The following is a 14,803-nucleotide window of genomic DNA, read 5'->3' on the forward strand; positions in this document are numbered from 1 at the left end:
AAATGCTGAGAAGTGTTTTGGAAAATGTTTAAATGTTTTCCAAATTATTTTGCCTATTCAGACCTTGACCTTTTCACCCCTAAAGTTAATCAACTATTGAGGGGCAGGCTACTAATCAAACATTTAAAAATCTTATCTTGCTAACAAACACAATCCTAAGTTGTTACTAAAATGTAAAAAAAACACTTGTTACTGTTGTATTACGAATAAATTGAGTTACTATTTATATTTTTGCTGCAGAATCATATATTAGGTTGTAGCTAATTCATGTTTCTTTGGAAATTGCAGAATTCAAGGAGCCTTGATCCATCGCCCGAAACTCCACCAGTTTAAATCACTGACAGTGGTGAACTCGAAACTATTCAAGAAGTTTACTTCTTCACCTTCATAAATTATCATATTATCAATCATCCTGGATTCATGTATTCTCTTCTTGTGAATACAGTGAACACATCATTATAAGCACAACACAGCCGCCTAAAGGTCATCACCCAAACCAGCTGCGGAAATGGTCAGCTTAAATTTGGCCACATTAATAACAAGAGTGAAATTCTAGTAAATGTATTGAGCTCATAAAACCAAAGATCACTGTATCAAACACTGGAAGAAATGTTTGTATGTACAGTATGTGTTATTTATCTAAAAGCTTAAAGGGAGGCCGGCCGGCGGGCGGGCGGGCGAACCTCTGACGTGGTTGAGTCATGTCACCATGACTTAATATGACTGTCACCATGACTCAGCCATAGCCATATAAGGAGTTCCCAAGCAGCTATGCCCAAATATGGAGTGTGTTGTCTAACCTCAGTGTTGTCATGGCATCAGGCGCAAACAAATCAGTCAGCTCCATATATGGAGGCATGTCCATATATGTGCATATACTGATGACATCAGGGATCTCCATATATGGGCATAAAAGGGACAAGGACTGACAGATACAGGGATCTATATGGGCACATAAGCATGCTCATGGATCTCCATATATGGGCATAAAAAGGACAAGGACTGACAGATTCAGAGATCTCCATATATAGGCATTAAGGGACAAGGACTGACAGATACCTCCATAAATGGGCATATCAGTCGGATCGGTGGTGCTTAGGTGAACTCTAGATGTGAGGGCTGCATAGCAGCCCGCACCTCATCTAGTTTGATCAAATACAATACAGCAGGGGTTTTCAACAGGTGGTCCGTGGACCACTTGTGGTCCCTGAAGGTATTGCATGTGGTCCCTGACCATGTCGCAATATGTTTTTTTCTTCTTGTTCCATGGAACAGTGCATATTATCGAACTGATGACCTACATACAGTATGATGACATGTCAATGTTGTCAGTTTCTGGGAAGTCGGATGTCAAGAAATTCCACAGAAAAGGGAGTTAGAATCTCAAGAAGGGGAAGTGTACCGGATTGCTTGATGGAGTCGTCATTATTAGGAAATGTGGCCATATAGCTCTAATTTCACCCAACACAACAGTGGTCCCCAGGTTGATTCTTAATCAGGGTGGTGGTCCCTGGTTCACAATCAGTTGAAAACCCCTGCAATACACAGATATGCACATAATATGAGAAAAAGAAATGATAAGATAAGATAAGATAACCTTTATTGATCCCTTGAAGGAAATTCAGGTGTTATAGTAGGAACAGCAGTAAGAACTATAAAGGTGCGCTCAGTGCAAATAAAGATTTCGACACGCATAAATATTTGTGTTCATGCAGCATCTGCATGTCTGCAATTGGCTAGTTCTGGTCCATTAGGGACTCTTATCCCATAGCTTGGAGGGATGAGTGCTCTGTGATTATGAATTCATAAATATGACATAGTCATTGAAAGATTTGAAAAATATTTGGGAATTGAGGTCCTTGTCTTTGTCTTGCTATCAGTATGCACAAGAAGTATGACGCTGATTAAAGATTGTCCTATGTGAGTATAACTGCGGGCGGACAGACAGACAGAGAGACAGGGGCGAAAGTAGACACTCCTGCCGGAGATTATAAATGAAACACATGTATGCAGGTACAGGAAATATATACACTAATATACTCCTGAAGACTTGTGTTTTCTTCCTAAAACACCTGTATGTAACCCCAACTGTAGGGTTCATGCCATAGGCCTACTTGTAAGTCGCTGTATAAGAACGTCTGCTCAATGCCTAAATTGTAGGCCTAATTGTTGTTGTGGAATATTTGAACCATATCTCCCCTATTAAGTATTGTGTTTTGGATCACTGATTTTAGTATGAAGTTACCAAGTTTGTTTTGAGAAGACATTCAAATGCTGTTCTCCCATATGTTTCTGTAGATCTGTTGGCCTTTCATTCTTTGCCACCTTAGAAACCTTTTGATCCATTGTTTGGAAGGGCACCCTGGGCCTTCTTCACCTGTTATTCAAAGTTGAGTGTTTACAGAACAGTAAAAATAGGGGGTTGAAAGAACCCTTTTGGCCAGATCATTGTTATCTCTGAGTTCATTATTAGTTCAATTATCCTAGTTCTTTTCTTGAGAAGTTGCGAGTCTGTGTACTGCTCACACACATAGACAATTTAATGTCTTCAATGTAGTTCATCGAACCAAAGTCTACAATCACTAACTATACAGGTTCTTGGATTCATTCAAAAGCTAACAACATATTATGGCCTGGGGATATAACTGTCAACTTATTGTCCTTCCTTGTTTGGGCCACGTTTGGGACACGTTCACAAAGTTGTGCTACGTGGCCTGCCTCTGGGAGGATTGCAAAAGACAAATGCAAAAAAGTTGGCTAAATACTGTTCTGTCTCAGCTATCATGGGCAGTCTGTCTATCTGGAGAAGACAATGTTTCATATATCCTTGAGTAGCTAAAGGGGGGGGGGGGGAAACAACCATCTGTCAAATTTCTGTATAGTATGTCATCAATGTGTTATCTTTTTCCCTCTGTGTATTAATAAGCATGTGCAGCAGTTCTGGTTCGACCGCAATGTAACCTTCTTCTGATCAGTGTTTGGATCTATTTGGAGCTTTTTGTGCAGATCCAAATAATCTGCGTGTGTGTGTGTGTGTGTGTGTGTGTGTGTGTGTGTGTGTGTGTGTGTGTGTGTGTGTGTGTGTGTGTGTGTGTGTGTGTGTGTGTGGGCGAGAGGAGTGAACTCTTGGACCTGATAGTAAACCAGTGATTCTCAAGGTGGGGTGCACAGGGTTACTTGAGGCCCATACAGATCTGTAACTCAGAGAGTGTACTAGCCTTGGATCATCAGTCATAATGATATCTATGATGTATGGCAGTCTTGCATCAAGGCTATGAGTGTACACACATGGAACCAAATGGACTTGTATACTGGAAATTAAAAAGTTGGGTAACCACTTAGCTCCAATCGGAACCTCTCCCTGTGGATGCTGACTGAGCAGGACTTCAAAAGCATACCGAATCCCACAACAACATCACTGCCCCCACTTAGTTTTATTTTTTTTCTCCCCGCCAGGTTTTTTTATTTTATTCTTATTGACCAAATATCAACATTACAATTACAAATAACAGGACAAAATGCAGTTACAACACTGGAAAATTTAAATAAAGAAAGAAAATAAATAAATACGCTCGAGGTTATAGACAAAAACGTTGTACAAACACAAAAGCTATGAAAACATCCCTTCCAGGTTGGAATGGTATGGCCCCGCCCCCCTGGCCTTGACGTCACTGGCGTCTTCTCCACCGCTTAAATAGTGGAGCGCTGCGCACTGAGTGGCGCGTTAATGCATCCAGCAGCAGACTGACGGGGTCGGAAACTACAGGACCTGCAACGACAACAAAAAAAAACGCTGCAAAGCTCGCATTATTAGGTCGCGAAGACAGTATTTATACATTTCATACAGCACATAAAGAACGTGAACGATGATGAACGGACAAATGAACGGGTTCCATAACTCGCTCATTGAGGAGGACTGCTTCTTGTTCACCTCAGAGTCGGTCGGAGAAGGACATCCTGGTAAGACACGCACCATACGGTGCAAAATAAAACAACACTGGCTTCATGCGTTTGCTAGCTCATTTCTAGTGGACAATGGGTACAACGGCAAACAAATATAACGAGCAAAACAAAAAACTGAGGTGAACATTGCCACCTAAATGTTTTATAGGCGGGTAGTAGGCTAGTAGGTTGGCCAGCAGATTTGTGAAAGCTAACCTCTGCTAGCCAGTGTTGCCAGGTCTGCTTATTATAAGCGTACTTCGGGCTTGTTTTTCTGTAAAGTTACTTGTAAATATTGGTGGTTGAGGTTTATTTGGGGCTTGTTTCTAAAGTGTAGATGCTTAATGTGGGCTTATTTTTGGGGTTGTTTAAACCAGTGATTCTCAAACATTTTCATGTCGTAAGACTCCCAGTCCAAAAATAATATGTATTTGTCTGCACAATCTGAAAATATGTTATGCCAGGGACCCCCATACAACATTTGTCATTACAATGTTCAAGAAATATTCCACTTTTTCCCCCAAGATTTTTTTGAAAATGGTAGATCAAGCTCAACGCTCAAAGCGTCCTGTAGATCGGATATTTTAGAATAGCCGACGTTTTAAGCGCTTTCGGCTTGTTTTCATAGACCTGGTTGCTTGTTTCTCTCGCAACACCTGGCAACACAGCTGCTAGCTAATCGTAGCTAAATGGGATAATCCTGCCGCGTGGTTCACGTGAGCCCCAGAGAGCGGAGTAGTCCCCTCAACTACCACATGTTATTTCTAAACAATAGATGCATCTTGAACGGTTTCGTTTTTCGTCGAGTTAACACTGTTTGGTAATAATGGAGTCTCATTTGGCACTGCGGTTAGAGCGACAAGGATGAGGATGTATCGATACACACATAGGCGATCGCGGGGACGCTCGCTTATGTCACTGTTAAATGTCCAAATCGACGATGTAGTGTTCACGTTTCAGGCTCGGGTTTGATGTTATTACTCTCGGCCGGCACGTGCACCCGGACCCGGCCTGCTGAAATGGCGACGGACTGAGGAGGAAGGAACCTGGAAGGCCTCCTCCAGCCACTCCCACTGCGAACATGTGCGGATCAGTGTTGCCATATTTTGAGAGAAACGAGCAACCAGGTCTTTGAAAACAAGCCCAAAAGAAGCGTCCATAGGCTACATAACATGAACACTTTAAACGTATACATTGGCTATTTGAAAATGGCAGAGCTACAAGCGCAAATCATGGAAAAAATGTTAAATATGTTTTTATATATTTTGACAACACAAATCTGGTATGGGGTCTCTGGCACAAAATAGATGGGGGGGGGGGGACAAATACACATAATTTGGGGGGTCAGGTCTTGACATGAAAATGTGTTAGAACCACTGGTTTAAACATTAGGATACTAGCCCAAATTAGCAACTTTAGAAAAATCCGTAACTACCAATATTCACAAGCAACTTTACTACAGAAAGTCAAGCCCAAAGTGGCTTATAATAAGCAGACATGGCAACATTGGTGCGGATGGCGCTAAACAACATCCCCTGACTTTTCTGCGAATGCATAAGGTGTCATCATTGACAGATTAGTTGCTGTGTACGACCATGTTATAGTGTTTGCACGGTTTCTAACTACACTGTGGTTGTTGTTGTTTACAGACAAGATTTGTGATCAGATCAGTGACGCGGTACTTGATGCCCACCTCAAGCAAGATCCTGATGCCAAAGTTGCGTGTGGTAAGGAAAATGGTGCTCCTTGTTGTATTCTACTGAAATGGTTCTCGGGGTCCTTTTAATTTCAAGGACCCCGAGTTTGGTATGCAGATTAGGCCACTATGCATTATGCTGAAAGTGTACTTATGGACCTTTTAAGGGTGCATTGGGTTTGGGTGCACTCTCTGAGTTAAAGGGTCCATTTGTTTGTTTTCTAAATGTCAATAATTTACCTAGGGACTCCCTGGAACCCCCTCAAGGACCCCTGGGGTCCCAGGTACAAAGATCACATATCGGATGATGGAAAGCTTGTTAGCTCATATGTTTGTTTAGACTGGAAACCAGACGAATCTGTCTTGCCATGCAAGGCTAATGTTTGTTCACACATTTTGTGGTTAACTGTTGACTCTCCCTCTTGAACGTTTGTAGAGACAGTTGCCAAGACTGGGATGATCCTCCTGGCAGGTGAGGTGACATCACGTGCCACAGTGGACTATCAGAAGGTTGTTCGTGATACAATCAAACACATCGGATATGACGACTCTTCCAAAGGTGTGGTACTTTTAATTAATATGCACTTCCCTGAATTGTTTTATTTTGAACCAAGCAGGTTTTTAGTCATTTTTGTTTTGTTTTAGGTTTTGACTACAAGACATGCAATGTTCTTGTGGCTCTGGAGCAGCAATCTCCTGATATCGCCCAGGGTGTTCATATAGATCGCAACGAGGAGGACATTGGGGCAGGGGACCAGGTCAGTAGTGGGTCACGATGCATCGCAACACCTTGTGAACTTGTGGAGGCCTGGAGGGGCTATGATTTTTTTTAATACATGTGCATTTTTTCCCCTGTAATCATATTACCAAAATGGGGACGGCAGAGTGAAAGTGGTTAAAATCTGATGCAAGTTTACTGACTGATTGGTGGAGTTTGAGGATGTGCAGCCAAGGTGATCCAACAGTTTCTCTCTGTTGCAGGGCCTGATGTTTGGCTATGCCACTGATGAGACGGAGGAATGTATGCCTCTCACTATTGTCCTTGCCCACAAGCTGAATGCCAAGCTGGCAGAACTGCGCCGCAATGGCACTCTGCCATGGCTCCGTCCAGACTCAAAGACCCAGGTGTGTGCGCGAGGTGTTTTTCCCCCTGTAATAGTACAACAATTTTTTTCCCCTCCTTTAATTTAATTAATGGTTTAAAACTATGTGCAATCATTTATCCCTGTATTTTTACATTCTATGCAGGTGACTGTTCAGTACCGCCAGGACCGTGGTGCCATGCATCCAGTGCGTGTGCATACCGTTGTTGTCTCCGTACAGCACGATGAATACATATGCTTGGACGAGATGAGAGATGCCCTAAAGGAGCAGGTCGTGAAGGCGGTTGTTCCATGCATCTACCTGGATGATGATACAATCTACCATCTGCAGCCAAGCGGACGCTTTGTGATCGGAGGGCCCCAGGTACACGTTTATGGCTTAACCTGGCTAATGTTTAACTATTCTAAGCATCAATTTATTTTATGAATGTTGTGTCTGAGCTGTTTTTGTTTCATTTATTGTTTGTTTGTCTATGTCTGTATTTTGTATGTCTTGGAAAAAAGCAATAAACATATTTTGCAAAAAAACAAAACTATTCTAAGCATCCTTGTCAGACACTGAACAATTGTAACCCCTGATCCCTTTCATTACAGGGAGATGCTGGCCTGACGGGGCGTAAGATCATTGTTGACACTTATGGAGGTTGGGGTGCTCACGGGGGTGGCGCCTTCTCTGGGAAGGACTACACTAAAGTAGATCGGTCTGCTGCATATGCTGCTCGCTGGGTGGCTAAGTCCCTGGTGAAGGCTGAGCTGTGTAAGAGAGTGTTGGTTCAGGTGAGGGATTATTTAAAGACTTGAGCTTTGCTTTTTGGAGTAAAATGCTGTGGCAAACTTCTCGGTGTATGACAAATATGCACTTCTGCTATATTAGGTAGCCTATGCCATTGGAGTTGCCCATCCGCTCTCCATTTCCATCTTCCACTACGGGACCTCCAACAAGAGTGAGAGAGAGTTGCTTGACATTGTAAAGAGGAACTTTGATCTCCGCCCTGGGGTTATTGTCAGGTAATGTACGGTATATCCTCTGAGATTCTCACTGAATCAGAAACTCCCGGCTCATTCTTTCTTATGCTTTACAGTATTGCCATTTTGCTTTAGCTGCTGCAGCCATGTTTCAAATACTTTATCCCTTTCCTTGTATTTCAGTTTGAACTGCATAATGACTGTAATGCCGTCTTGTGCAACTCCTGGTGCTTTTTGGCTTGTGTATTATTCAAGCTTTGTATTGCTCTGCTGCTATAGAGGTATATGGGCTAGTGTTGAAGGGAATATTGAATCAAAAGGGTTCTGTGTCTTTGATTAACGGGCAGCGTCAGTTATTTGCAGTACGACCACATTGAAAGTTTCAGAGCTCTAGCACAGAGGAAGAATGTACTATAGGACGGATAAAAACATGGCTGAAACAATAAGTAAACTTAACAATAAATGAAACTGAATTAATGCATACATGCATTAGGACAGGTGTAGTGCATGTGAGTGACTATAAAGACATATAAGGTACCCAGCATGTTTAAGCTTTCTAGCTCACATTCAAATAGACTGCCTTTTTAAAATGGGACCAGTGTGCTTTCCATCTGCAAGCCGCAGTCCCCACTGCTCAAGGATGAGTTGGGTTGACATGGTATTGGTAAGTGTCAAAGCTTCATGAGTCTCCCTCTCTTTATCAGCTGGTCTTATAAACCTCTTTGATTATGGTTTTCTTTTGTGGCTCTTGACACTCCCCACTGGCTGATTTGAGCATTCTGCCTTTGTGAGTATTGCTACGTCTAAGTTCACTTAAGATGACTGCTGCTAAATGTGCCGATTATGTATTCCAGGGAGCTGGATCTGAAGAAGCCCATGTATCAGAGGACTGCAGCCTACGGCCACTTTGGCCGGGACTCCTTCCCATGGGAGGTGCCCAAAAAACTCAAATACTAAACCTGTTAAGCTTTCCCTCCAGGCTTGTTGGTGTATACTACAGAGAAGCCTTCAAGATCCCGGGGGTGAAACGCACTTAACCTCTCTCATAATGGCATAAGTTAAACCCTCATCTATCCCTTTCTCTCTCCACCTCCCTTCCTGTCTTGTCACTCTTTTCCTGTTTGTAGAGTCGTACTAGATTCAAGGACACATGTTTCAGAATTTTTACGTTAAAAGACCATTAAGATGGAATTCCACATAAATCGCCTAAGATTTCCCTTCTCTCTCTCCCAGTGATAGACTGCAGTTTGCACCCTGGGCATTCCACATTCTGGGTCAATATCAGAAGAATTGTGTTCAGTGTGCTGGTGTTAACATACGGTTTATCACAGTGCCCCTCTTAATTTACTGGTGCTATTGGTAGGGAATCTACAGGGCATCACCATCTGCAAGGCCTCTTCCTAGTTAAGCGATGCAGCTTTTCAGTAGTTACAGTTTTCTCGAAACATTCCCCCATGTCAGTCTGGTACAGTTGTTCCCAAACTTCACTTCTCTTTTTATTTTATTAATCTGAGCTTTATTCTCATGTCTTTTTGTGGAGGATGCTAGAATGGCACAATTAGAGGGCCGAGGGTTGATGCTTTTCTTTCCAGAAAAATGCTATGCATTGCGGGCTGTTGAGCGATCCAAAATCTGAGAGTGGAAGGCCTCACATGCCCCAACAGATCTTTGCTGTTTTCTGACGTAATACAGAAAAGTCAGAGGCTGCTGTGTCACTGCTCGGATCTGGAGGGGTATTGGTTATACTTGATTGTTGGGGGACAATTTTGATTGTCTTATAATTGAAATTCAATTTTAGTGTCTCACTTGTATCTTTTAATTGATGGAATTCCCAGATACTCCTTAGGAATATTGATGGCAGGTGTAGCTACAGAGAAACCTGGTTCCCATCCTTATCATGAAGGAGTGTTTTGCATTCCACTATGTTCTTATTGGCTGAACAGAAATCTAAACATGACACTATTTATTTGTTCTCTGAAACTTGGTGTGGATACAGAGAAGCTGAGGATTCAGATGGCAGCTTTTTAAACACATGGTTTCCTTACTTGATGACCATTTACTTTTCAGTGTTTCTCTTGTGGTTCCAAAGTGTCCTACAGAAAAGCTTTGGTGTGCCTCCACAAGGAATTGTCACTGTCTAATGTGAAATATTTTGCAGTTTTGGAATGGGTATTTGTTTAAGGGGGGGGGGGTGAATTAGAAGTCCCTGTACATGTCTTGTACTGTTCTGGCCTTCACCTGTCCTCGTGAATTGAATGGCGACGTTTGGCTGGTGTTGTACAGAGAAACCAGCCTTGTTTACATGGCCATCCTGTGTGTTGGATAGGGTTTCAAGATTTGGTTTTGTTCCCCTTTACCACTCGGGACTCGGCAGGTCGTCCTGTTTGCCACGGTGAGCGTAAGAGTGCCTTTTCTATTTCCTCTTTTCCCCACCCTTGAGCTGAACCACTTTTCCCCCCTCCTATCAACATGCGTCCAATTTCCAGAGAGTAGCTTGTACTGTATTATGCTTCGTGTCTAGGGATTGGATACATTTTTCCTCATGTTCTGACTATATTGGTTCTAATAAATGGCTACTTTCCTGCTAAACACACTTTGTCATTGTCTTTATAGTAATTGCTTTTATGTGTAATGACATGTAATATGAGTCTAATGTTATAGTTTTTTTGAGTATATTGCTGTGTTGGTTTAAGTGATATGACTTTAAATCAATCAAACCTTTTCCTCGATTACAATAATAAAGAATTGTTAATAGAAAGTGAAAATGGCAGATGTTAACAATGCGACGCAATGTGAGGTTGTAGATCGGCCATTTCGCTATTTTTCTTTTATGCCACCATTAAGTGTAATACAGGGTTATGTGGTTAAACTTTGTCGATTATGGTAAATGTATTAGACTCGATTTGTTGATATATGATGGCTAGAAAAATAATTTGTGCCCATAATTGTAAAGACAGAAATAACGCACTCTGGAATCAAATTTCAAAAATATTTGGGAAAATGTAATGTGGGGACCGGGTAGATGGGACACAGTCTATTAGAATGTGGGAGAAATTAAAAATATTCACCAGATGAGTGTTCGCAATACAAATACAATTGCGTCATCAGGGAATACAGCATGGTGACCCAAGATGCCAGCAATGTAATTTATGCTCACAAAAACATGAGGCAGCGCCATGCTCAGTTTTATGAACTGTCTGTCCTCATTTGCGCCAACTTGATGTTGTGATTGTATTCTTTGAGATGAGGTCTACTCTACAGCAGGGGTTCCCAGACTTTTTAGCTCGAGATCCAACAGAGATGAAATCTCTGTTGGATCTGAGAAAAATTAAGGATATATTTACTCGCAACCCATAAAAATGGACCTGCGACCCACAAATGGTTCCCGACTCAGTGTTTGGGAAACACTGCTCTACAGGATATGATGCAAAGATTTTCACCAATTTTCTAAGTTAGAACAGCACTTTTCTTTTTTTTTTAAGAAGAAGGTAAACGACGTGCATGGTACAACGCACAGTGAGCTTGTAGAGTGTCTATTTAAAATGGCCGAAATATAAAATGGGTCTTAAATGATTAAGCCCTAATGTAACTAATAACTAAAGCTGGCAAATAACTGCAATTGATTAAAAAATTACATTTGCCTCTGAGATGATGTAAAGTATAAAAGAAATGGAAATACTAAGTCAAGTACCTAAAATTGTGCTCAAGTTCAGTAGAGTAAATGCACACTTTATGAAAAGATCACAGTGGGTGAACTAGCCACCAGGCAAACATTTTGGACTTATGTGGAGAGGCTATTGATGAACTACATAACTAGTTATTACAGAAACATGAAATTGTTTCCGGGAGGATCAACTTTCATAACTTACATGAGATACAAAAACTGCCACTGATTGTCAGTAGAATGTCTTTTGGCTCCTGTGTCACAAGGAAATACTCCTCAAATTTCAAATGTTACAACTACATAATATTTGTACCTGTGAAAGGAAGCAAGGAAATTGAATAAACCTTTTCTGTCCGTGTTGTCCCAAGGTGCGGTGACTAACAAGCTTGACATCTTATTACATACAGTTCCTAAACCATATTTGTTCATGTTAATATTTTAGTTAGATTAGGTATATTTTAATGTGCCCAATGTGCAATTTGTTTTACAGACTAGTACAGTGGTGAAAGTAACTACTTACTAAAACAAATTGCGCTTTGGGCACATTAAAATGTACCTAACTACCTAACTAAAATATTAGCATGAACAAATAATATGTTACAGTTACAGTTCCTAAACCTTATTATGGTTTAAGAACTGTGTAATAGAAAAGATGTCAAGCTTGTTTAGTCACCGCACCTTGGGAAAAGACAGAAAACGTTTGGTTTGATTTAATTTCCTTGCTTTCTTTCACAGGGACATGTTTTGTAGTTGTATCATTGAGCCAAAAGACTTTCTACTGACAATCAGTGGCAGTTTTTGTATCACATGTAAGCAAAATCACTACAAATCACTACAAATAACCTATTGCTGACATAGTTACAAATTGCTATTATAAACAAAGTTGAAAATTTATCTTCCCAGAAATAATTTCATGTTTCACTGTAATACCTGATGCACCCCCTGTGACCTTTTCATATGGTTCTATAGCTTTATTTCACAACCTGTCTGAAACTCTGTTTTCAGAATAACAACCAAATCCAGTTTCTAGGACATGTACTGTATATTCGGAATAATCCTGTGAACTTGATAATTTGTTGGCTGTTTGTTAATTTGCTACAGAACTCTCAGCAGCTTTGTACAATAATGAATGGAACTTGTGTTCCATGAGCTCATTGTATTATACATATGTAGATAGAGTTTCACTGGACTGAAATAAGCCCTGTGTGCTTGCTTTTTAATACTGGCACTCTAACATGGCGCTAAGTAAAGAAACATGCCAAGCATGTTGAGAGCCCCTTTGTCCCAGGCAGTCCAAAAACTTGATCCTCTACACTGGTTTCTGTGGTTACGTGATTTTATCTGGAAATTGTATATCTCTCTTTGTGCCATAGTCGCCCAACTGGGGAGTTCCACATATGCTGATATGGGGTGGACCGGATGTTTCAGTGTACAAGTCTAATAACTCTTCAGGAACCCTCCCAAACTCATGCAAAGCCTTTTGCTCTGTGGATACAGTATACATATCAAGATGACATAACACTCAATTAAGTCCAGAGCATCAGGGCACATTGAACGTATATGTTATAAGACCTATGGTGGTAAAAGAGCAATGTAAAGGAACCTCATGAACTCCTTAATGCAGGGGTCTTCAACAGGGGGTCCTCAGAGTTACTACAGGGGGTCTGCCAAATCTTTGTGAGAAAGGAACCTTTTATTATTAACCACTTGAACACTAGCATCCCTATTCTGAGGTGGACCATTAGCGGAAAATGGCAGACCTGCAAGCTCCCTACACATCGCCTTTAGATCGGCTATTTTTGGAGGTTTGGTGTAGAGGGGGAGAAAAGAGCAGACCAAGTACAGAACCAACGGTCAAGTTTACTAAGTATTGAGGGTTTAAGAGGTTAAATGTCTGAAAATACACATGAACTAAAAACATTGATTTATACAACACTGATGACAGTGCTGTCAAATAAGTCTATGAAAAAGTGTAATCTGCCACATAACTTTATTCAATATGTAGTGGGGGGTCCCTGCTTCATCTCTCTCTCAGCTAAGGGGTCCTTGGCCTAAAAAATATTGAGGACCAGTGCCTTAATGTCTTCATTAATGAATCTGTTACAGAATGAATAAAACTGTCATTTATAACTAATATGTGGAGGTGCTCCATTCTTGGAAAGCTTGGCAACCGTAATTTTGTAGTAACAGTACATACAGTTACAGTGTATCCAATAATAGAATTTATGTCAAGTAACACCACGAACCAAACCAAGTTTGTGTGTCACTTGGACAGCAGCAGCTGTCTATTTTCACTACCAAACTGGCTCTGTCAAAATGCTATATTTAACTCTGAATGTTGGGGGCTTCACTTGGGTTACACTGCCACAGCCTTGAAAGGGAAAGCTCATCAGCCCATTCACAGTGGCAACTTCATAGTATTTTACAGTTTATACAATGTATGTAGAGCAAAATAATTGGGCAAAGTCTTCCAACTTTTGAACACTACATGGCCTGTGTTGTTGGTATCTTTTGGATGAACAGTGCTATTGTCAGTCACATTATCTTTGTACTGTGTGCAGCAGCATATCCTTCACACAACAAAGGTTTAAAGAGAAGAGTACAGATCTTCTGAAGAGGTTGTGGACTCAAAGATCATGTGTGGAATATTTGAACCATATATCCCCTATTAAGTATTGATGTGTTTTGGATCACTGATTTTAGTATAAAGTTACCAAGTTTGTTTTGCGAAGACATTCAAATGCTATTCTCCCATATGTTTCTGTAGATCTGTTGGCCTTTCATTCTTTGCCACCTTAGAAACCTTTTGATCCATTTTTTGGAAGGGCACCCTGGGCCTTCTTCACCTGTTATTCAAAGTTGAGTGTTTACAGTAGAACAGTAAAAATAGGGGGTTGAAAGAACCCTTTTGGCCAGAAATGAATTGTCCAAGTGTCAGCTGTGGGTAATGTCACAGCGTGACGGTCAGAATTAAGGCTAGTCAGCTGTTGGGGATGGGTTGGCTGTTTGTGAAGACAGTATGATGCAATATTAGTTGGAGAGTGTTATCATTTTTGTTGAAGACTGTTATAATGAATTGGTAATGTAATTAGTTTATTTCAAGTCCCTTTCTGCTCTTATATTGTAGCTCTACACACACTTTTTTGTTTTGTTTTGTGTTTGAGTATTTTACTATCCTTTCTTACAATGGTTGTCACAAGAGGTAGATGTGAATATAAATACCTGCACTATTTTTATTTTGACCATAGTGAGTCAAATTCCAAGCAAATGTTGATTTCAGATGTAGTGGAGTAGAAGTATAAAAGTACCTAAAATTGTGCTCAAGTACAGTAGAGTAAATGTACTTAGTTAAAGGGGAATTTTGGACTAAGGTTTTCTTACCTTTTCTATGACGTTATGATATCTTAGGATGAATGGTACAGTAGAAAAATT

At 40.8% G+C, this 14,803-nt stretch overlaps 1 protein-coding gene across 2 annotated transcripts; it reads left to right on the plus strand.

The window, feature by feature from the left end:
• The first annotated feature begins 3,708 nt into the window (after positions 1-3,708).
• On the plus strand, positions 3,709-10,300 carry mat2ab (methionine adenosyltransferase 2Ab). Of its 2 annotated transcripts, XM_080433121.1 has the most exons (9): positions 3,709-3,960; positions 5,592-5,669; positions 6,075-6,197; positions 6,284-6,396; positions 6,620-6,763; positions 6,887-7,105; positions 7,336-7,518; positions 7,616-7,749; positions 8,562-10,300. In XM_080433121.1, the coding sequence occupies exons 1-9, from the start codon at positions 3,867-3,869 to the stop codon at positions 8,662-8,664; spliced, it is 1,191 nt and encodes a 396-aa protein (XP_080289247.1). In that variant the 5' UTR covers positions 3,709-3,866; the 3' UTR covers positions 8,665-10,300. The 2 variants fall into 2 exon arrangements, with proteins under 2 accessions (XP_080289247.1, XP_080289248.1); XM_080433122.1 differs by having other exon boundaries at positions 7,616-10,300.
• Positions 10,301-14,803: the final 4,503 nt, after the last annotated feature.

Source organism: Gymnoscopelus braueri (genome assembly GCF_963280865.1).
Source record: "Gymnoscopelus braueri genome assembly, chromosome: 7".
In the NCBI taxonomy this organism is placed as follows: Eukaryota; Metazoa; Chordata; class Actinopteri; order Myctophiformes; family Myctophidae; genus Gymnoscopelus; species Gymnoscopelus braueri.